This window comes from Colius striatus, chromosome 2 (genome assembly GCF_028858725.1).
Source record: "Colius striatus isolate bColStr4 chromosome 2, bColStr4.1.hap1, whole genome shotgun sequence".
NCBI classification, from domain to species: Eukaryota; Metazoa; Chordata; class Aves; order Coliiformes; family Coliidae; genus Colius; species Colius striatus.
The window spans coordinates 116,468,155-116,491,521 of NC_084760.1; the positions used below are offsets into that span (position 1 = coordinate 116,468,155).

The window sequence follows — 23,367 nt, forward strand, 5'->3', positions numbered from 1 at the left end:
CCATTGTAAAGAAGGAGCAATAGAATTATTTTGAGAGACAGGAATTATAATGTGCAACTGAAAACATCAAAGTTCATTTAAAAGACTTCTGTCCTCTTCAGTCCCCAATGGAAGCTTATCTGCCATACCTCACTTTCCCTGCAGTTGCATCCATCAATTTTTAGTGGAGTTGCTTTTAAGCAAGGTAGATGAAGTGATTCTAGTTAAAACCACACAAAACACTGTTTCACAGCAGAGGAGTAAGAGTTAACAGCTGGGAATTTTGCTGCTACAGGGTTGTAACGTGGAACATATCCTATGAAGACCTTACACAACTCATGTTCTACACTAACAGCGAACACTCCTAAAGCAAACTAGGCCAGACTGAAAAGGGTATTTTCCTTAAAAACATCATCATGTTCGAATTAAAATGCAAGGCTAAAACAGTTTGGAATATTTACCATCATGATTCACTGTATAGGTTTTGTATGCTTACAAAACAAATAGTTTCATAGGCAAGAGAAATGTATTTTCTTATGAAATTGCCTCTCACTCATTTTTTTTAACACTACATAAGAAGTAAACCTGGAATCCAGGACTTTATAAGGATGAACTATTCATAAAAGCTCAGTTTAGTAATTAATAATTCACTCAGTTTAGTAAGCTTATGAGACGTTAATGTCTGAAAACCTAATGCCTGAGAGTTCTACCTGTTAAAGTTCAACCATATTTGCAAAAAGTAACTGAGGGAAAAGATGGACAGACAGACACACACAAAGAAAACACCATCACAGTAATCCCCATTTCCTCAGAAAACTGGGTTAAACATATAAAAATATTACACACAATCCCAGACAAAACAGATAAAATCAAGCTGGGAGCTCATTGTGCCATGTGACAGCATGCTCTCAAATTATTTTCACTGTAGAAGAGCCTGTACAATAAAAAGATCTGAAATCAGAGCAAAAATGTTCTACCCTCAAGCCAAGAAAAACAACAAGGATGCTAGGAAAGGAATGAGAAAAGATCTGAAAATTACTTGTAGGATCAACATAGTTAACTTTTTCCTCCCTCAAGAGGGAGAAGAAGGTCAGTTTATAAGATAGCTTCTTCCTTCCTTCCATTTCTAACATGAACATTTCTACCAACCATGTTTTCTTTCCACATCCTCCTGTAAGTTTTCTCTATGCCCAAGTAAACTTTACCTTCTTCCTTAATTTTCCACAGCCCCTTCTTTGTCATTCTCCTCTATTTAATATCTCCACTCACTCTCCTTTAGAGCCTCTTGTTACTTAGTTCTCATTGCCCTTAATCAAAACCAGTCACCTTCTGTGAAACATGAAAAAACAGGCTGTGCTTTTAGCTTGACATTATCACTAAAAACCAGTCTGTGTTACTGAGTAGTGCAAGTGATGCAAAGTGAAAAATGTATGGTATGTATATAAAAACCTGAGTTCTAATTTTAAAGATTATGCATTTATAAAGTCAAGTAGTGAGCTGGTTTTATGAGATAAATTCACTAATACATGGGTGTTGTTATAGGAAGGTTTACATTGATTGAACTTCAACTACTGCAAGTGAACCATAACTGATTGATGCCCTTCTTGCATGATTTTGGTCATGCAGATTCGATGAAGGTAAAATTGAATCCTTGAAAATGGACTCCATTTTACTTTTCTCTTAAAAAAACAAATCAAAATCAAACATTTGGACATTAATTAAACACAGGAAAAGAGTTTATACCAAAGCCTATGTCCAAAGACTAAATTAAAGCTTACTTTGGCAAATTGTTCACACTGGCCATTTGGGAGGGGTGGGGAAATTGTTCAGACAGAAGGAAGAATAGGAAGAACTTGCTTGTCTTGGCTAGTTTGTCTCATTTTTCCATTCTTTCTTTCTTTCTTCTCCTGTGTCTAACACCCACAGATTTCCTAATGAGATGGTATGTGACCCACCACACACTGCTGTGTGGGTGTAACTTAAATGAAAAAGAAATGTAAATTAACAAGTAACTTGCACTGATATTTATATGATGTGCCACAAAACTGAAAGATGGTATCAAATAATATTAAACATAGTGTAACATTAATACTAAAAATAAATTGTGATAGGTGAAAATATTCTCTTCAAAATAGTTTTGGTAACCAGCTTAATGACAGTCCTCTCTGCTCAAGAAATCTAGACAGCATGATGTCATCTACTCAAAGCAAGGTAGTTTGGCTTCTGTTTCTGAAGACAATACGACATGCGTTGATTTTAGAGTTAGTCTAAAATCTTACTAATGCTGGTGTAATAATTCTGTTTCTAATAAATTTTGAATACATCTTGAAATGTGGAGAGTAAACTAATTAAAATTGACCTGAAAAGATGCAAGTTCAAATAGGGCTGGTATGCTGACCCGGGATACTTGGAAGTTGTAAATAATCAGCTAATAAGCATCTTAATGTTCCTGCTATAGATACACTCTTTCTTGTAATAGTAGGGGTTTGTTTTATAGCAAGAAAACTCTAGACACAGACTTGCATAGCTTTGAGTAAAAGAAACCACATTCAGTTTGAAGAGCTCAGAAACTTTTCCTAACCTCCAAAAGCAACAATAGCTGCAAGCTTAACCATTTCACCAGCAGCACCTCCCGTAGGTGTATGTAGTTAACCACGTTCCAAGCATGTGCATCTTGGTGTACACTACAAAAACTGTCAGCCAAACACTGGCCAGCTATCTTGCACTTATGTGTTTGTGAAAAAACACATCACTGTCCTCTACAAGCAGAACCCGTGATCCTAGAGAGAAAAAGCAAAAGAGGTTTTGGAGTCATGTTTGAGTGATGATAACTGCTAAGGACTATCAGCCTTATGGCTCACTTGAAAGGGTCAGTCCCTTAAAGGGAGCTCCCTGTTGCTCCAGTGAACATCCACCTATTCTGTTATTTCCTTCTCAGGTAAGAACAGACTTGATTGTAACTTGAATAAACTTGATTCTTGGACTTGAACAAAGCACTCCTTTCTTAAAAATTACAGCCCTGAGCAAAGCAGGCTGACAGAAGGGGAAAGAGATGGATTTGGAAATCAAGTTCAACATGAATGTTCATTATCACAGACTGCTTCCTTCCTTTCTTTCTTTAGTGTTAATTAATGACCGTGAGATTAACTGCAGAAAACTGATGGAAGAGTAATCCTGTCTCATTATTCTTCCATCTAAAACTGTCACACATATTGCTGATAACCTCCTCAAATGCATATCTTTAAGTTTTTGATTTTCAGGAAATAAGGGGAAGAGTCATGCAGAAGATCAGTTCACAACCCTGCAACAGCATACCAGTATTTTTACTGAAAAGTTCACAACATAAAAGAAGACAAAAGATACTCAAATCTAACAAACATCCTCAAATCACAGTTGCATTTATAAAAACAATTATTACATCTAGCAGTTTTATCTTACAAAATCATTATTTTTGAAAACCAAACTTAACTGAAGCAAGAAACTTAGAAGAAAAGCTTTACTCAGTACAAGAAAACAGAAAAATCTCAACACATCTCAGAAATTCTGATCCCACCCCCTGTCACATCACTCTGCTTTCACTATAAAAATATTCTATTTGTTGATTGAAAACCAAGAAAGTAGGGGGATCTGAAAGTTCATGTGTTTTATAAACATTACAATATTTTGAAGGGAAAAATGTAGTTACAACTCGCAAGGGAGAAAAAAAAAAAGGTTTAAAAATCCTTCCGTGTCCTGAAGCACTTTTTGTTTATGCGCTATTGTGTTCTTGTGGGTGGAAAAAACCCCTCATGTCATGCCTTAACAATCTGGCTCCACTATATGCCTAAAATTTTGCAATAGTAAGACAACCATACAGTATTCAACCCGTGTTTTCTTTATTAAAAACACTCATCAATATCGATAATAGTGTTCAAAGCTGCAACCATCAACTAGAATTCTACAGGAATATACCTTTCAATAATTTCAAACATTCTGAGGTAAAGAATTTGGTTGGAATTATTAATATGTATTGAATTTTAAATTTTGTTTCAGTATATTGTATATTCTAAGCATTTTAATTACATTCATGGTGGAATTCATATTCCAGCAGAAATCATTTTCAATGTATTTAGGAAATGCAAGAAACCACAGCCAGCACAGTGGAATAACATTAACCAAAAATTGGCAAGCCATTTAGCCCAAAGCTGATTTAACATTAGAGCACAAGCTATAGTGATCATTATCTTTAGTTTAAAGTGTGCATGTACTGAAATTGCACCTATTAGACTCACCACTCTTAAACATACATCCCCCCAAAAAAGTTCCAATTAGATAAATGCTCTTATTACTGTTCTCTTCTGCACACTAATTACTCCCAAGGTCATTGATGCTACTGCCAAGTCGGCAGTAACACTGGTAAAATAACAAATGCTGTTTATCACAGCATAGCTATTTTTCAAGACTGAAAAGACTCTCAGAAGAAGGAGAAGTAAAGATACTCTTTCTAAATGTATAACTTCTAAACTAAATGGCTGAGTGGAAATGAAACTTAACAAACCAGCAAGATTACCATTCATTTTGTAGGACCCAGGATAACAGAATTGATCCTTTTCCATTCTAATGACAGGCTCTCATACTAATAGTGCAATCATTATGTTCATTTTTCAGCAGCATGGAAAATTAAAACCCACTTAATTTTTTCAACAACATAGCTGAAGTAATTTCAGACCCAAACAGCAGCTATGGCAGGCTTCCTGGCTTTCCTGATGGCCAATTTATCACAGAAAAAAATAAATAACACCATTTTCCTCTATACTTCATCTTACTTGACAATAAGTTCAATAATTTCTTTACCGGTAAGAAACAAAGGACCACGTTCCATTGATTTCCATTGACCACGTTGTTTCCGTGCTTCCAAGTAGTGTTTGACCCTTGAAGCAACAACTTCTTCCAGCAGCGTGCAGACCTCCTGAAGGAGCAACCATTGGCCTGATTAGATCTAAATTTACATACGTGCTTACAGACATACAGCAGAAATCAATACAAAAATCACACTGTCACTTAAAAAGGAAAAATACTACCTGCCATTAAGTACTGAGGTATTACACAGAGGTGAGAAGAACGTAATTTGAGAAAGGAATGGTAACAAGGGCAAGGAGTATTAAAGAATTTTGCTCCAAAACAAGAGAGAAAGTACATTATGAAATTCTCAGTTGTCAGGTGAAATACATAATATTAGAACACCAATAATTTTTGAACAGCAAAACAGTTTCATTTGTATGCAAAGTTGGAAAAAAACCACATTTAAAATGTATCCAAACATTAGGTATTTGAGCTAAATATTAGTAAAAATACTCCCAGGAATTGTCAACACACATATTTTCTCTGCAAGAATCCTTATAAACCACAACAGGCATTTTATTTCAATTCAGTGTAATTCTGGGGGGAAGACTGAGCTAATTAGGTAACAGTAACTTAATTTCTCTAGTCCATTTTCATTTTTCTACTCCTAAACTTCATCATTCATATTTTTCATACTTCCTTCAGCAAAACACAATAGAAACCACATACAACTCAAGAAGAACAATCCCCTCAGCCAGAATAACCACAGAAAAAAAACCTGGAAAAAAACAAAATCTCTTGAATACCAGAATAAGTTTTCAGATTAATACATACAAATATGTTGGAGATTTTTCCCCTCAGTATTCTCAGTTTCCATTGTTCATAAGTATGTGCTCACAGAAATGAGACTTTGTGGCACAGAAAAATATCATTTTACCTTTTTACACTGTTTGGACAGTAGACAAAATTGTATTAGTACTACCTAAACTACAACATCTTACCTCGAAATTTACTTTTGATTACTCCAGAAAGTATGTAGAGCAACAAATTTTTAACATATTGGTCTAAATGAAAGCAATGCACGTATATTGGTCAACCACCAACAGTATTTTCTCCTTCCATTAAGAAATTCATTGCCCTCTATGCTTGAAGAGTGCAATTATAAAATACTATATTTACTTATCCTTCTGTTTAGCTCATTAAAGTGATCTCATTACACATTCCTTCATGGGACTACAGTCCAGGTTCTAAGGAAAAGGTCTAGAAAGCAGTGGAGACAACGTGTGCATTTGGTCTCTTCTACAACAATAAAGATTAGCATGCACTTCCTTCATTTACATGGAAAATGGTTCAGTTGTGCTTATGGAAATATGATTTAGACGGTTCTCCACAAAGAACTACACATAACTATATTCAAGAAAGCATAAACAAGAGCATGGCTTCAAAAGAATTGTCTCAATGTTTTTCTCACCATTAAAAAACCCTTGTAGCTGAGACCACCTATATGAATATGGAGGAACATAGCAATGACATGAATAAAAATCAGTTTAAGATATTTTTCTTGAAGTACAAAGATAAAACTTCGACTTTTTTATTCCAAGGGAAAAGAGATCAGACAGAAAGGGCTGGGAAACGTGAGGGGTAGGAAGAAGGAATAGCTCTCAAATGTCTCATTTTGCATCTTGCAGCAATCCCAAGACGGCTCTATATACAAGGCATGTGACAGCAAACTGTAGTCTTTATGATGGTGAGCTAGACAACATATGCTGTGTTTTCTTACACCAGTCTTGTGCTTATGGGTATTCCTTTAGTTCCCAGTTGCATCGCCACGCTCCATTTGCTACAACTAGCAGCCGTTGACTTTCATCCAAGCTATGCAGGGAGATGAGCAGAAACCACACTTGTGTTACAAGGGATCTAAGGGCATCTGATTTTCCCCACAGACGAGCAAAGAGGGCTGTGCTACTGATAGTATTTTCCAGATTTTTAAAACAAAAAACTATAGGAAACTGCTTGTGATGGATGTATAAAAACTCTCATTAAAAAAAAAGCAGGGATAATTTGCTTGTAATACCTTACTGAGCTTTTTCTTCCCACTTCAACAAAGAATCTGCATAGGACATTCAGGAAGCAAATTGTAAAGCTATTGGAATCACACTTGTCGGCTGTCGAAAATACGCAGCCTTTGTACTTCACTCCAATGTGCGGTCACAGAAGTGTAATGAATGCTGCCCCATCATGCCTTTTATTAAATCAATCATGATCTAATTTCCTGAAATTCATATCTTTTGGTTTGGCAGCCTTACAAAATACACCTTGAAAACGCTTAAAAATTAAGATAACTGGGATAGTAAAACTGGTTATAAATAGGAGTAATGAGTATTCATGTAGTCAGAAAAAAAAGAAGCCCAAAAGATTCCTCTGCTTAAGAAAGCTCAAATCGGATGAACCACATGCTGTTAAATATTCTGCTTTCATTCCCTCAGGATATTCATTTATTGTTTCTTTTAATTTTATTTAAATGTGTTACTTTGAGACGCACAGAGATGCTCTGCGGTGACAAGTTAATTGCGCCATTATTAGGAAAGCTATCTGCTGAAAATTACTGTAACAGAGACTTGCGGGAAAGTCCACAGGCATTTGAAACATGTCCTGCATTCGTTTTCAATAGGGAACTTCTCAAGTTCCCACAGACTGCAATAGGGGAAAATTCCCGCCAGTAACTCATCACAAGATTGTAGCAGAAATCACACAGAATCTGACAGAAGTGACATGCATCATTTTCCTGATCACTGATGCTGATCACTGGTTTTCCAAAATTTCATCTGTCGTCAGGGTACAGAACTGATACCCTTAAAGATTGGGAGTTTCTGTTCACAAGGTGCAATGGTTGTGTTATCGTTTATCATGCATATTCATTACGTTTTCTTGCATTAAGCACAACATGGTTCATAGTTCTCAGAACAAGAAAAAAAAGATTTGATAGAAAGATATTTCACCAACAAGCTCTGCCAAAATGATACTTGGCAACATCAGGATAATTTACATTCCTGAGAAATACATTTTTTCAATTAAATTTTAAGCCAGAAGAATCAAAAGAGCATGCACAGATGCATGTATATGCACACACACATAGAGTTAAAAAATTCAATGGCCAACTGAAAGTGGTCATTCATGAACAAAAAACCACATATGGTTGACTTAGGGGTCCCACAGCAACTGTTGACAGTTAGGTATAACTAACGATATTCTCATAACACTGAAAGATTCTGAACAGCTCAGGCAATCCAGTTTTTTCCCTGCAGCCACATGCTTTTGAAGTAGAACTGGTATTTTGTTGTACCTCTTTCTCATGATGTGAAAACCAGCTGGTGTCTTTACTGGAGCCTTGAGGCAAAATATGAACATCCACCAAAACAGCAAAGTTCCCACACTGGAAAAAAAAAAAAACCAAACAACAAAACACGGTGAAGAAAAAAAAGTTCAACTGTAGCTGCGAGGAAGCACATGTTGAGCAGACATGTAAACAATCAGGTAAACATATGCAACTGATTCACAGATACAGCAGGCAGAACATAAAACTGTGAAAGATTATAAAGCATGGAATTATAACTTTACCATTGTTTGTGGGTCTAATAAAAAAACAAGAGCACAATATCCATCTGCACAGCTCACCAAAAAATTTAAACAATAACAAGCACAAGTACATGGAATTTTCTTTTGCTATCTATACACCACTTTTACATCTGAGCTCAAATAAATTTTAACATGTGAAAAATTAGCTATTCCTTCACCAACCTCCCATCATTCTATTTTATGAGAATTTAGAACCACATTAGTTAACTGGTTTGTATTTGAAATGTATTAAGTTGTTAAAATTTCAGTCTCTTTAGAAGTCTTTCCCACTCTCAAAAATACCCAATGTCAAGAACAGCAAGTTTAAAGAACTTGTGGTAACTAATATTCACTAACATCTGTCATTTAGCCAATACTATACTTTGATGGGTTAAAGGATAATAAATATACCAATAAATGTTGGATATACTTGTTGGGATGATAAAGTTCTGAAATTCTTTTCTAGGATTTGAGGAGGGTGTGATATAGGAGGTTTAATTCTTTCATTTCATCAGTACATCAGTCATTACAGTAACCTTCTAATGTAAGGAAGAGCGAAAGGCACAAACCAACCTCCTTAGTTCCACTGTGCACTAACTTAGTCCTAGCCATAGAACACCTTCTCTTTTCCTGCACATAGGTATGCTGCGTTACAAGGTAATGCTTTCACTTTCTTCTGTAACAGCACCAAATCTCACTCAGACATCCTTTAACTAAACAACTTGCAAGGTAAAACCCAATTTCATCACTCTGTTTTGGCTGCTTGTGCTACACTTGTGATGCAACAAACTCACTCATTGAGAAAACTGGACATGTGCAGTCATGGCAATTGCACATCCGGAATGTCTGATGGAATAGAAAAAACATCCCAATTCCAGACAAATCTCGAATGTCTATGTACAACCCAGCGTCAGATGGGTCTTGTTTCATGTAGGCATTGCAGCACATACATCCTGTCCTAAGAAATTCTCTCCATATTTGCTCTTCATTGCCAAACATCTACAAACCCCGTGCAGAATCAGTTCTAGAAATGTTGTACATCACCTACAGTCTAAGAAGTACATCTGTATCTTTGATTTATGGTATAGCAGTAGTACAGTCTTTAAGAACACCCTCACCTGTACAGTTAGTACAAAAACCAGCAAAATTTAGCCTTCATTTTATCAGTCATGACAGTGTATTTGATGAATTATAAATCTCTGGGTTTACAAAACATTTAGAGCTGCAAATTATCCATCAACAGAAGTATTTAAATAATGATTTAAATATAATGAAAACAGAATTCACAACCAATACTGTAACTAGAATGCAAAAGTTTGGCAAATGAAACAAGCATTGTGAAATCATTTTGAGAAACTTCTAAGTTACTTATAGGTATCAGTCACTGAAAGAGCAGAATGCTTTGATCTATTGTATCAAAAGGTTTCTCTTTCCTCCAGAGAACCAAGAATTACCAGATGGCTGCAACAGCAAACCTATCCAAGCTTTAAATTGATGACACAATATCTCTCCAAAAAATCTCTGTTGAATCATTAGTCAGCTTCAGCAAACTTTTGAGTTGACTACTGAACTTCAAAGTTAGCAGACACTGAATATTATAACGAGAAAGCCAGGAAATTATTCATGGTTCAGCACTTACAACAGTGAACAACTATTTGACACATCACGAAAATTCACGTTATCAAATGCTACAGGTTAACTTGCATCATTTTCTGATGACTACAGACACTTTCTATGTAGATACAGATGCAAAGTATAGAACTGTTTTTCAATGAGTCAATGTTTGCAATTATTTTCTTTTGAATGGCAGTATTTGCCAATCCTGAAACAACGGCAAAAAACCAAAATAACAAACTGTATTTGATCCTCTATAATGGAAAATTACCTTAAAATCAAAATTACCTTAAAAATATTACAAGCAGACCAAACACTTGTAGTACTTCAAAGAAAAACAAATATACAGGGATAATATGTAAATCTTTGTAACAGTCAAGTCTTCTCAACAGACCATTTCTACACACCTCTGAGTTTTGGAGCACACTTCCTCAAGACAGCATCCCTGGAACTATTTCAACATCCAAAAGCCAACAGTTTTGCCACTCAATTAGAACAGATTTGGGACAGGATACAGGGAAGAATGACCATCACAGAGTAAGAGGAATTTGGAGAGCAACAGGATATAAACACAGATCTTCCTGGATCTCTTTATTTCCTATTTTTCCTAAGTCCTGAACATGACACAAGCAACAGCTCCCATGCAGTCTCCTTTACACTCTCAAATTATGCCTTTGTAGGCCTTCACAGGGTGCAACCTTGGCTGCTCCAGCAGCAGAGGAAGTGTTGTCTTTACAGCCTAAATCACAGTCCAGATAATTGTGGGGAACAGATGGAACTGGAAGAAAAATGAGTACTGTTCATATTAACAGATTTGATGCTCTTATAAGAGTTTCTAAATATTTTTTATTTTTCTCCTGGAGACATGCCATTCCATGGAAATATTAGCTTTTATTTCAGAGGAAATGAAGTATTTCTAGTCATTGCTCTTGCAAGAAGAGACTCGTGACTCCTAAGTACTGTAACTGAAAGGCAGATCAAAATAACAGAGATTTTTTTTTTTCAATTTACATCTCAAAATTTGCACTGGAAATTATTTTGAGAGGTGTGATTGGCAACAGTGAAATCCAAATGCCTGATTTGACAGGAAACCATTTTGTCAAGAAGCAACAGAAAAACATTTTCACTGAAAAATTAAAGAAACAGACATGCCAGTCTCATGTCTCCATAATTCTATCATTCAAAACCTCTTCATTTTTCTAAACTGCTTTTTAATGTTAACCTACTTACAGTAAGAGTCTAACAACATTCACTGTGTTATTAAACAAAGGGCTTTAAATGATTTCAGAATGTTGTTAGTGTTTTGTTGTACAGTAAATGGCATCTAACTCAGAACATATTTTCAGGAATGAAACTGTTTATACAAATACATCAAACACTTCATAGATTCTGCAAATGGAAAAGACAACCAGACATGTAACACAAACAGAATGAATACCAACACAAAGTGAGAAGTCAGTCAAGGAAAATCATCTGCTCATAACCTGGCAAAACCTTGTCCCATGATAAGCACATATTAAATGGTGGATTACCATCTCGAATTTCCCACTGAGTAGATAAACCCAAACAAATACTTTCCATCGCTATACTCAATGTTACAATCTCTCACGTGGATACTCATTTCTTTAAACTGCCTCACTTCAAAAGCATAAAAATGGTCATTACAAGGAAAACTACTTGGAATGCTAAGGATAAGCATAGAGAGTTTGTATTCAGTTACATGCTATGTCATTAAACCTGACAGCACACGAGAGTCAGCTTCCCAAGACACATATTAGCATTTTCCATTTTTCTGATCATTCTACGGATGTGGGCTGTTGGGTCAGAATTAATTGATGATCAGTTGAAGTAGTGTGGCTACCTTGCAAATTGTAGGCTACTGTCATATGTGCTTTCACCTTCCAGAAGGATGGCTGCAAACACAGGTGATGCCATCAGCATGACCCTAGTAGTTACCTTGAAGTCTGTTGTCTCTGCTTCAGAGATTCAGATTCAGATGTGAGTGGTCTTTGTAGCACCAAAAGCTTGGGAAGTTCGTTATATTAACAGCTTTACAGAAAGACAATACTTTTCCCTATAAGCTTTGCTTTGTTTATAATAAATTTAAAAGACTGTTTTTAAATACTGGGAGAGAAGCATGTCCTACACTGTAAAACTTGAGTTCTCCAGACTAAGCATAGAGAGACTGTTTCTAGTGTTACCTCATCCCTGAAAGGTGCAATATTTCATTAGAGTGATAATTTTATTCCATTCTCCAATGATGTCAGTAGTTTAAAAACTAGACTACATCCCAAAATGACCACTCAAAAGTGTCACACTGCTGAAAAAGACTTCCAAAACATAATTGATAGGAGGTATAATCAATCATCACATGGTAAAAGCACAGCTAAGAGATTTGGTGGAATAAAACAAACACTAAAACAAACAAAAAACCCAAACACCAAACATAAGAAGCTTATGTAAAATATGTTCTTAAAATAAAGATGAAAATTTTAGTGTATTCCATTCTTTCCAAGTTCTTTCTAAAAACCAGTAAATGTTCTATATTCAATTACACAAGTTCAAACATCTACAGAATTAAGTACAATTATGTATTGCCATTGGCCTATACACCATGCCAACTATATTATGACTTTGTACATATATATATAGTCACTTTTTCCAGGCATTCTAGAAGCAAAAAAGTTTATTCTTGTCCTCTAGCTTTCTGATTCCAAAGAAAATGATACATCTTCTTTTATTTATATACTTAGCACCAATATTTTGACTTTTCTACAATAACAGCAACAGGCAAACATATAAGCAAGTATACAGCACAGGAGATACATGTGTCCTTATACAGAGTCAGTTTACCTTTCCTTTACAAGCATGTCTAGGAGCACTATGATTTGAGGCAATATACAGTTTGCCAAATTGTGAGGCACACTTTTCTAGTGTAACCTGCAGAGTCAGGATACTTGTTCACACCATCACCACTGTTGATGGCTATATAGGGGCAAAGCAGGTTTGGTGGCACATGACATTGTACATTTCTCATTAAGTAGATCAAGTTACAATTTGATATGTGCCTTTCCATATATGTTTCCAGAATCTCCGGGGTTTGGTTTTAAGGGGGTTTTCCTGCTAAGAAAAAGAAAGGGGGGGGAAGGATAGGCTTTTTTTTACCCATACAGTTGAATTGCATACAAATAGTGCCTCTCTAGTTACTGTTCAAAGCAAGGTGGTTTTTCAACTTTGAATTTCAGGAGAGCATTTAGAAACCAACAGGTTACCAGTGATTGGTTTGACTGTCATGAGATTTACAAGATCATCTAACAAGAGGAACTGATGATTAAAAATGGACTTCTCACCAGTTGATTCAGAATGAGAGCAGAAAAGACCAAAGGGAGTGCTCTGGTAGGAGCCACAAGCAGGAACCTTTAAGGAATTACAGATACAGCTCCGTTCTTCAGAATGCTCAAGAAATAAGAAGTGAATGTCGGGAAAGAGAAAAAAAAGAAACATTCTGCTTTTGACCTTTTCTGTTTTCTGGGTAAGAACTGCTTGGTTCCGAAAATGTTGCAAAGCTTGCAGTTTGTTATAAATACTGCATGGTTCTGAAAAGACGAGTTGTACCCCAAAGCTGTTCTAAGCGCTGAGCCATTCACTGTATTATTGGGGAATCCACAGCTGCTTGTACTAGATGAAAAATTGGACTACAAGACCTCAAATCCCAAAAAAGAGGAAAGATGGAAGATGTGAACAACTTGAAGAGTAACTAGAAACTCACGCCAAGAGACTGAGCTCTACTGTTTCAGAAAACCTTGCAATATCTGGGCTCCACGCTGCAGTTTCATGAGGGTCCAGCAAACAACCTACTTGTCCTTTAAAAATCTCAAATGGGATTCTATTTTATTTACTAGTGTTGTAGAACGTTTTTGATAAATAGCTGGTCTTGTTAAAGAAAGACTATAACCTTCAGCTACCATCATCTAGATCTTTTTTGCCCCTGGCTTTCAAAACTCTATGGGATCCCTCTGAAACAGTAAAAAGGGAGCAGTAGATCAACAGCAATGGCACAAGGACATCTAACTTAAAGATCTATCCTCAGAGATATGGTACTAAATTATACCTAGATTCAGAAGGAATTAGACAACCTAAAATGCATTCAGACTCATCAAAAGCAGGAAATTCCCCCTTTTATAACTTGGATGCGAGTTATGGCTAAGTAATCTTTTGCAAGTGCTTGGCTTGCTTTTTTAGGGGTATAGTTTACATATGAGAAATTCCTAAAGGGAAGAGTGTTTAATTTTCTGGTGTTTTAGTGAAAAAAAAAGTGATCTGAAAATGCAATCAATGAGCTATGGGGAGTATCAAGATCACATTCAGAGGTTCCCATGTCAAGCAAAGAGGTGCAAGTAGAGAGCAAGACTTTAGAAAAAACTTTTGACAAATGTGGTCTGAGAACACAAGAAACTAGGATGCAACATCAAGGCAATATTTTAGACTATTAAAAGATGCAGATGGACAGGATATTAAACATAAGAAATGATGGGGAAAAGAAAACAAGACGTACTTGTGAATAATTCAACCCTTAGGAAAATATATAGAAATCTGATGGAGCTGTGTATGATACTGGAGACTTTCAAATGAAGGACTAATAGGCTGTTAAAGCTGTCATTGCGAGAGATCCACCCATATCGACAGATTTAAACAAATTAATCAAGAGAACTCCTTCAAGGACACCCTAAGTATCTGCCCAGAAAAAAGATCTGTATGTTTTTAGCAACATAAGAATGCTTCAGTGCAAATGAAGCCCTTCAGTATATCACCCACAGTCAGGCTAAGCACTAATCACTTAATCTAAACATCTGAACTGGTCTCGGAGAACTGTTCTATCAGGTACAATGTTGCAAAAAGAAGCCTAAATTGCGTAGGAGAATTAAGCTTAATTTAGGTTGTCAATCTGTGTTGGTCTGATTCCCAATTCTGTAGGAGTTTTTGTAGCCTACATACTGAAAGGAGCCATGTAGCTGGAGCTCCAACAATTGCAAAAAAGCAAGTTTTTCCTCAGGGCAAAGTCTCCAAGCAACAGTGCAATCTGTTTTTAAAGGATACATACCATGTCCTTGCCCGTGTCAGAACTGATCCAGAAAAACAGAAATAGCAGCATAGTATTTGTTCAAGATAATAAAAAGATAATTTGAGATTCCAACAAGCTGCTTTCACCCTTTTGTCATAAGGTATTATTATAATAGCTGTGGTATTTAAATCATACCTAGCAAGTGACGAAGAAACACTCATCTCTGCAGTAACCTGCACTTCTGACACTTTGGGTGAGAGGCCATAATAACTGGATAGCTGAACATATTCACACTCTATCTAAACACAATTAACTCTTAACTGTAAATTTTATGGACATTTCCTAGGGCTTGGACACACTGATAGAATGCCACAGGATAACACATTATTGTGTATCATTTGATCTTTGGTTAAGTGAGTGCAGATAAAAACTAGAGCTATCTTACTTAGCTCTCACCCTAAGCTATCAGCAATAAAAGTTTGGTATTAAGAAAGTGATTCACGATGAGAAGAATAACCTTGTCACTGCTGTGCTAGACTGGAATGTGAGACATCCTTTTAGGAGTACAGTTTATGTACCAGGTGATTTTCTGTGTTTCTGCAGATGTGAGTCGTGACTAGAAAATTAAATGCAATAAAAATTAAGGTTAAAAGACATTACCCTCAGTGTCTTCTGAATTAAACTCTGCCAGAGGAAATAAATCCCGTCATTGGACGGCACAGAAAACATAATTTACAAAATTCTCATAAGGTGAAGAAGAGATAAACCACAATGTTTGTTTGGTAAGGTAATGTGCACACTGCCAGGATGAAGGGAGCAGCAGTTCTCAAGTGTATGATGCATCCAGTAACATATTTCTTGAGTTTAGTGTACGACAGCTGCAGGGATGGGTCAACTTCCCTCCCAAAAACAGAACGGGGAAGTGAGGGCAGGTCCCACGCTGGAAATTGTTCCACGTTTCCCAACTTTTATTTCACAAAGCTTCAGATTCCTTTTTATACTAACAGACAATGCCTTACCTGCCCTAAAATTTATTTGCTTCCCTCCCTCTCACGAAGGCGTTACCTACCGCAGCATGCAGCTACTGAAGTGGGAAGCAGGAGGCAACAGAAAACCAAACCAAACATCTGCAGCCCATGTTTCAATATAAAATATTTGCAGATGTTAAATCTTTATGCCAAAATAATTTAACAGAATAAAGATACATTGGTTACACATGCTCAGACTTTAAGACAAATACATAAAGCAGAAGTATTTTTTATTTGCAAAATCAAAAAAGGGCAAGTGAGCCAGATTTCTTAATATTGTTAAATTTGCTCAAGTGGTTGAAATGTTGCATTTTCCAACTGCGTAAAAGAAGTACTTTTTAACTCTGTGTTTTAACTAACTTGTTTTTGAAACAAAACAAAGCCAGGAAAGTTTCAGAACTGCATGAAAGATTTTTCAGAAATAACGTAAGAAAAAAAGTGATTCACTTCTGAAAAAGGCATATTACAAAAGTGACTACCTTGGGACAAAGTCCTTCTATTAAGTGGGACCGTATTCAGTCAACAGAAAGCAGAGCAAAGCTCAACAGAATAATCAATGCTTTATCTACAACGGTAGAAGGGAAGAAATGGATGAGCCTTTCAAGGGAACAAGTGATGCTCCAAACCTTACTGCTGAGAAAGCACAATCAATACATCGTATTTCAAAATAGAAACAGAACAGCAAAATCTTCAAGAAATTACCAGCTGGAAAGCAAAGTAATTATTTTTTGGTAATATTCAAGGGAAAAAAATGTTCTCATCTGGCATTTAACAGAAGATATAATAAATAGACTTTGTGCACAAACAAAAATGGATACAAAAAGAGTAGGAGCAACAGCAGATTTCTAAAAATATATCAAATACTAACATAGCTGTACACTGAAGAATTTGCAACAAGCAAGTTGTGAAATGTACCACTGATTCCTGGGGGAGATGTTTGTCACCAAAAAGGCTGCTTAGACTAAAACTTAACCTACTAAGGAACCTATTTCCCCATTTGTCTGTCCTTGCTCATTCTGCCTCCATCTTACTTCTTCCAGAGGTGACAACTTCCAGAATTAAAGAGGAACAACTGTCTCCTACCTAAACCAGTTTTAATACAGTATCTGTTTTTAAAAGCATACTAAAAACTTTGATGGAAATAAATAGGGGTTGCCTATTCATAGTTCTGTCCTAGCACACATAAGAAGTGGTAACCTCTGGTATGAGAATAGGTCAAGGTTGTGGATGACTAGACCTGAACTTACATCAGATGCAGCTAAAGAAGAACCATGTGCTAACATCAGGCCTTTAGGAGGCACTCATTAACACCATAACCTACAAGGAAGAGGGCAGGAGTGTACAGCATTAGATTGTACACGTTAATCAGTATTTACATGCACCTAGCAGGCACATCCAAAATTTGCAGAGGATCCTTCTGCAAATATTCTTCTTTCTACAACACAGTTCCTCAGCTGGGAGGTTAAGTGCTTACCAGTTTTCTTCTAAAGATTTATAAAAATTAATTAATCAACTCAAGTCTCTTCTAATAGGGGAAAAGAAGATCCAAACTGATTGTTTTTAATATGAAAACAAACACTGAATGGACATTGAAAGTAACAAACTCAGAACTTCACACAAGTATAGCTTAAACTGTAACTGATTTTGTCAGTTTCTATAATTCTTTTCCCACTAATTGCATTGATAGGTATTTCATTCACATATGGTCAAGCAAGTAATAAAAACCCAGGAGAAAACACTTGTTTTTCATAAAATGTACAGACAGTATAGGTAATACATTGCTCATTATCACTTATTATTAAATACCATAGAAACAATACACTCTCAAGATTTCAGGGAAGTCCTAGTTTAAAGTAGGGGTGGGGGGACTGGCAAAGAGGACTGAGTTATTCTCAAAAATATTCATCTATTTCACTGAGATCAAAAAAACTGTTGCTCCAAAGGAAAAAGGAAGTAATTTTAGAAAAGGACTATCAGTACTCAGGATTTCAACCAATATTCGGGAATGCATTTAAAAAAAGGTGAAGTTTCACATTTCAAAGCCTTTTTCCTTTTCCCAAATTTCCCATGGATTGTGTTACTAATTGGGAATATGTCGGAAATATTTCCCACAATTATGTTTATAAAAGTGATAATTAGCAGCAACCCTAACACACGTGGAAAGCGTTAAAATCACTTCAAATGATAAATAGTGTTGATTTCATGTAAGAAAATGTACATTTTACATACAGAAAAAGTTATATTGGATCAATCCAAAGATCCATAACAGCCCATATACTCTGATCAACTAGTAGAAGGTATCTACAGTAAAAGTCAAACAAGATCAGCAAAGAATGATACTTTCCTCAGTACATGTACTAGACATTCAGCATAGGCTGGATCTGTATTTAGAAGTCCTTAATGATTGTTTCTTCCCAGACTTTGTTCAACTAGGTTATAAAACTCCTGGATTTTTTGCATCCACAATATTCTGTGGCAAGTGGCCCCACAAACTAAACACACACATATGAGGAATCAGATCATCTAGTTCATTTTAATCATCATGTTGGTTTAATTAAAAACCTTCAGGTGTTACATTAGAACAAAAACTCATTTCTTACTTATCCCTTCCTGCCATTCATGCATTAATAGATCACTACTAGTCCTCACTCATCTACCTCCAGTTTTCTCTCTTCCAGGCTGAAGAGTGCTAAATTTTTACTATATTGAAGAAGTTCCACAAATCTCACTAATTCTTAGTTCCACTAAGGAGAATTATGAGCATATATTGTGTTTAAAAAGTAGATGAGCCCTCAATTTGTACTGTGGGACACTGATGGTATTATTTATGCTTTCTTCATTTCATTTCATAATAATTTCCCAAATTGACTTGGCTTTTCAAAATGCTGCTATAAATTGAGATGATTCTTTCTGAAAATATCATAATTCTACAAAGTCATTCCTGTGTGAAGGTCCTCTGTTCAGGAGCTGTCACTTGATTCTGTAAGTTAGGAACCATTCTCCTTTAACCCCACATATCTAGTGGTATGAGGCATAATAACATTATGAAACTAGAAAGTTGGTTTCCAAAGTTAATGTGGCTGCTAAAAATATGTAGTCTTTTTAATGTCATCTTAGTAAATAGCAAAGCTCTACAACTTAGTACTGTCTTCTGTGACATATAAAGACACTGAGAGAACATGCTCAAGCTTATGCTTCCTCCATCAGACTCAGACTAGTTTTGCCTCACCTGTCTCCCCCCCCATACTCAAACAAACTGCTGAAAATAAACCCACCCTCTGTACATGAGATAATTGTGTGTAAAACAGTCCCTTAACATTTTATTTTTAGCATTTTCTAGCCAAAGGTATGTATACTTCTACATTTATCAGATGATTTTTCTCCTTGTTCTATCTGTAAGCCTATTACAAAAAATTGCCATAGGTTTCCTAATACCTCAAGACATTTTTCATGAATATAAGTTCATTATTCAAGATGTTCTGCATGCTTGCCAAGGTCACAATTCCTCCTTAATGCATCTTCTAAACAGGTGAGTGTTACAGTAAAACTGACAGAAGAAAGCAGCTCAGCAGTACGCCATCTAATAATGTGCATCTAAGATGTCACCTAGCTGAATTAAACCTTGCTTAATTGCAATAATTATGTCTATCCAGCAGTCTGTTAGAACTGAAAACTAAGACTGAATTACTTCACATGTCCACAGTACATCTAATTTTCCATAACCTGTATCTACCTGCTTGGCTCTGTAAGGGGGAAATAGTTTACACACCAGCATCCCTAACTGTCATATTGCAATCTGATGCTCACAATCCACAAAAGAAAAGACAATAATCCCTGTCAACTGCTTCATATCACAAAAAGAGTAAATAATTTTCATTGGTTTTGATTTTGCTGCTCTGAAAAATTAAACTCTGAGAGTGATATGACATTTTGCATTAATAAAACCATTCATTTTTCTTTTTAAAAGTCGATGATCAGTTGCCAGAACCATAAAAACTAGGCCCAGTTTACATTATGTGCCAACAAAAACAACTGTTTCTTAACTTGCTAGGCCTTTTAATTTATTACCATGATATAACTCAAAGCTGTAATCAACTGAAAAATAATTATTGGTGCATCACCACAAGAGAAGACTTTTTTCCCCTCTTTGCTTAAGTACAGTTCTGGTCTATATCACTCTCAGTTCCCAAGCCTCTTTCCACCTCTCCTTATCTCGGTCTTCATTTTCCCACTGTCAAAGCCTGTTTTTCCAGGAAGGAAAGTTATAGTAAAGATGAGGAATATTGTTCAGCACCTCTTTGCCCTTTGGCACTGCTATCAAACACTGGGATTTTATCTGCCACATTAGCAGAGATCTTACAAAATACACATTCCTTTTTGTATAATGTACGTGGTGGTCACTCAAACAATAACCAGTAACAGATGTCTGAAGTGAGGAGAATGGACTATTTAAATAGAACTTTATAAATTCTGATGATACTTTCCCAGATTTAAAACCTTGACACTTAATTTATAACTATCACTATGGCCATATACTTTCCTTTGTGTGTTTATTTCTAGCTCCAACCTCAGTAAGTATACTTTGTCCATCATGCTTTAAGTTTCACTATGACCTTGCAGATAATCTTACCCTCAACTTGAATTCATTAAATACTGTACAGATAGCAGTAAAAAAAATGAAAAACCCTTTGCAAAGAATCCAATACCCAAATAAAGAATTCTGACAGAGGCTATGAACTTAAATGCTTACATAAAATTACTGGTCACATTCAGTACCCTGCAATGATCATCTGGGAAAGTTTTTCTTTCAAAGGAAACCCAAAAGTATGAAAGAAATGTAACCTGCCAGAGTCTTTTCCATTGAAGTTTTAATATTGCAAGGTTTGTATTTAGGACTGCTTTCCAGGGATTTTTAAAAGCACTCTCACTCAATATGCTTGGGAAATTAAATAATAACAGTTTTAAATACCCTTACAGTTTAGTATTACAAGTGTTGCAGGTTTTAGAAGAAAATTCTCCATTACATACATTAACTGTATCTGCCAATAGAACTTTTATTCATACAGAAACAGTAGAACTAAAGATCAATTTGGCACAATAGAGAAGTTTTTTAAGCCTACAGTCTCTATAATGCTGCATTACATTTAATTACTTTTGTTTTCACAATCCCTTTTAATAAATAAAGATTCCTGTACGTATTTCTGGTTACAGCTGCTTAAGAAAAAAGAGGTTTTTTTTAAATGCCATTAAAAAAACCCTCAGCTACAAAACAATTGATACCAACAGTAGCAGCAACGGAAAGGAATAGATTTTTAAATGACAAGGTTAAATTCTGCCATTGTAACATCTCTGCACAGATGCAGAAAAGGTTTACAGACACACACTTAGAGACCACTCATTGTACCAGAGGACAAAATGTATCCTACAGAATCTGTAGGCCTGCTGACATGTAAAAACAAGAGATCTAGTAGAAGCTTCATATTCCTAACTGAATTTTTAAAACAGTTGTACAACATGGATAACAATTCCAGAAAACATGCAATTCTAACCTTCTAAAGCTTTACAATCAGCTTCAATAGTATAAATCCACTTGCATTTTGCTCTAGACAGTCAGCCATGAATGTTAAGGTCATTTTTAAGAAATAGGCTTCCCCTTTCTTCTAAAGGCAGTGCAACAGTAGCATCCTGTGTAAATATTTTACTCTCTGTGGGCAGTGGATAAATAGATGAATGAAGTGTTCTTCTAATAGGTCATATTACAGGTCAAAGTTTTTCTTCCCACTACAATATTTACCTCTACCTATTGGAAACCCCCAAAGTGAAAAAAAAAAAACAAAACCAGTTGACAAGATGGAAAAGTCTCTTTGTACACAGCAGTAACATTTCCAACAGAACTTAAGCAATGCCTACCAGCGCTCAGAAACTTTATATCGAAATACATGGTGATAGATGCTACTAATACAACGTGATTTCATGGGTTTACAAAAAGCTATAGCTGTCGCTGTTTGTTAACCAAAGGATGAACTCTCACGTGCTGCAAAAATCACACACCAAAGACAATGGCTGCTAAGATGATGCCAACTAAGGATATTCAACAATACCTGCAAAGCTAGACTGCTATGGCTAAGCTTTCACGTTGTGCATGTATGTGTCTCTTTGAAGAGTCAACAGAGGAAAGAGTACATTTTATCCATTAAGTTTAAATATTTTTCCATGGATTTCAACAGAAAAAAACCCTACATAACAAACTGAGAGGGCATTGCCCTTTAGAAAGGAACAGCTCATGTTTTAATTAAAAATATTGATAGTATGCTAGCCTCACAACTGTCTTTGTTAAAAGGAATTAAACAGAGATGCCAGCACATGACAGATTACAGTTGCTGGATGTTGGGAATGCAGAGTACCACGGAGACAGGAACAAGTGAATGAACTGGCCATTTTATTTGATTCACATTAGTAAGAGGAAGACAAAATAAAAAGAACTTTGCATCAACATGTTGTTAAACTTAGATTGACATATAGCCACATATTTATATCTTTATATTTCAATTTAGTAACAAAGGTCCACTCAGAACTTCTTAAAATGATAAAAGGAGGGCACTTATATATAGCAAACACGGCAAAAACACACATTATTAATCAACTAATAAGACCTACTAGGTTGCTAAGAGACACAGTTAAATGAAGAGGAAAGATTTCTTTACTTGTCTGATACCAAGAATTAATTTGTGATTTACTGTAAAGGAATGAACATAAGAGAACACTAGAGACTGGGGTATGTAAACATTGTAAAATCATTAATAATTATTACATGATAAAACTGCTAAGATGTCCAAATCTTTCTGACTTTAAAGCTTTCAATATGGCCTTCAACCTTCCCTCAGTAGTTACAGTAAAAATTAATAGGCAGAAAGTCACACTGATCTTTACAAGTTGCATCTTCTTGAAATAATGTAGTAAGTCATGAATAGCTGAATGATCTTGACTAGCCAAAAAGTTACTAATTGACAGTATTCAATGAAAAATCTTTCACAAACCAAAATTATACATTTGATGCTTCAGAAAAAACAATGAAAAGTAGCACTCTACAAAAAAAGTCTCCTATTTTATCAACCCCGACTTTTTGAAACATTCAGGCAAAGATACAAAAGTTTAAAAGCCATTAAAACAAATATATCTTTTTTTGGATAAAATGTTAGATCTTTTATATACCTGTAGATGACAAAAACCTAATAAAACCAATTAAAA

General features: G+C 35.6%; 1 protein-coding gene across 4 annotated transcripts in view; it reads right to left on the minus strand.

The window, feature by feature from the left end:
* The window catches only part of SLX4IP (SLX4 interacting protein), a 76,318-nt gene that overhangs the window by 31,341 nt on the left and 21,610 nt on the right, over positions 1 to 23,367 (minus strand). For 3 of the 4 annotated variants that reach the window (XM_061989238.1, XM_061989240.1, XM_061989239.1), the window contains 2 exons: positions 8,144 to 8,233; positions 4,813 to 4,927 (listed from right to left, as the gene is read on the minus strand). In XM_061989238.1, the coding sequence (XP_061845222.1) occupies positions 4,813 to 4,927; positions 8,144 to 8,233 (205 nt within the window). The remainder of the gene's footprint in view (positions 1 to 4,812; positions 4,928 to 8,143; positions 8,234 to 23,367) is intronic. The other variant, XM_061989241.1, reaches the window with a different exon arrangement.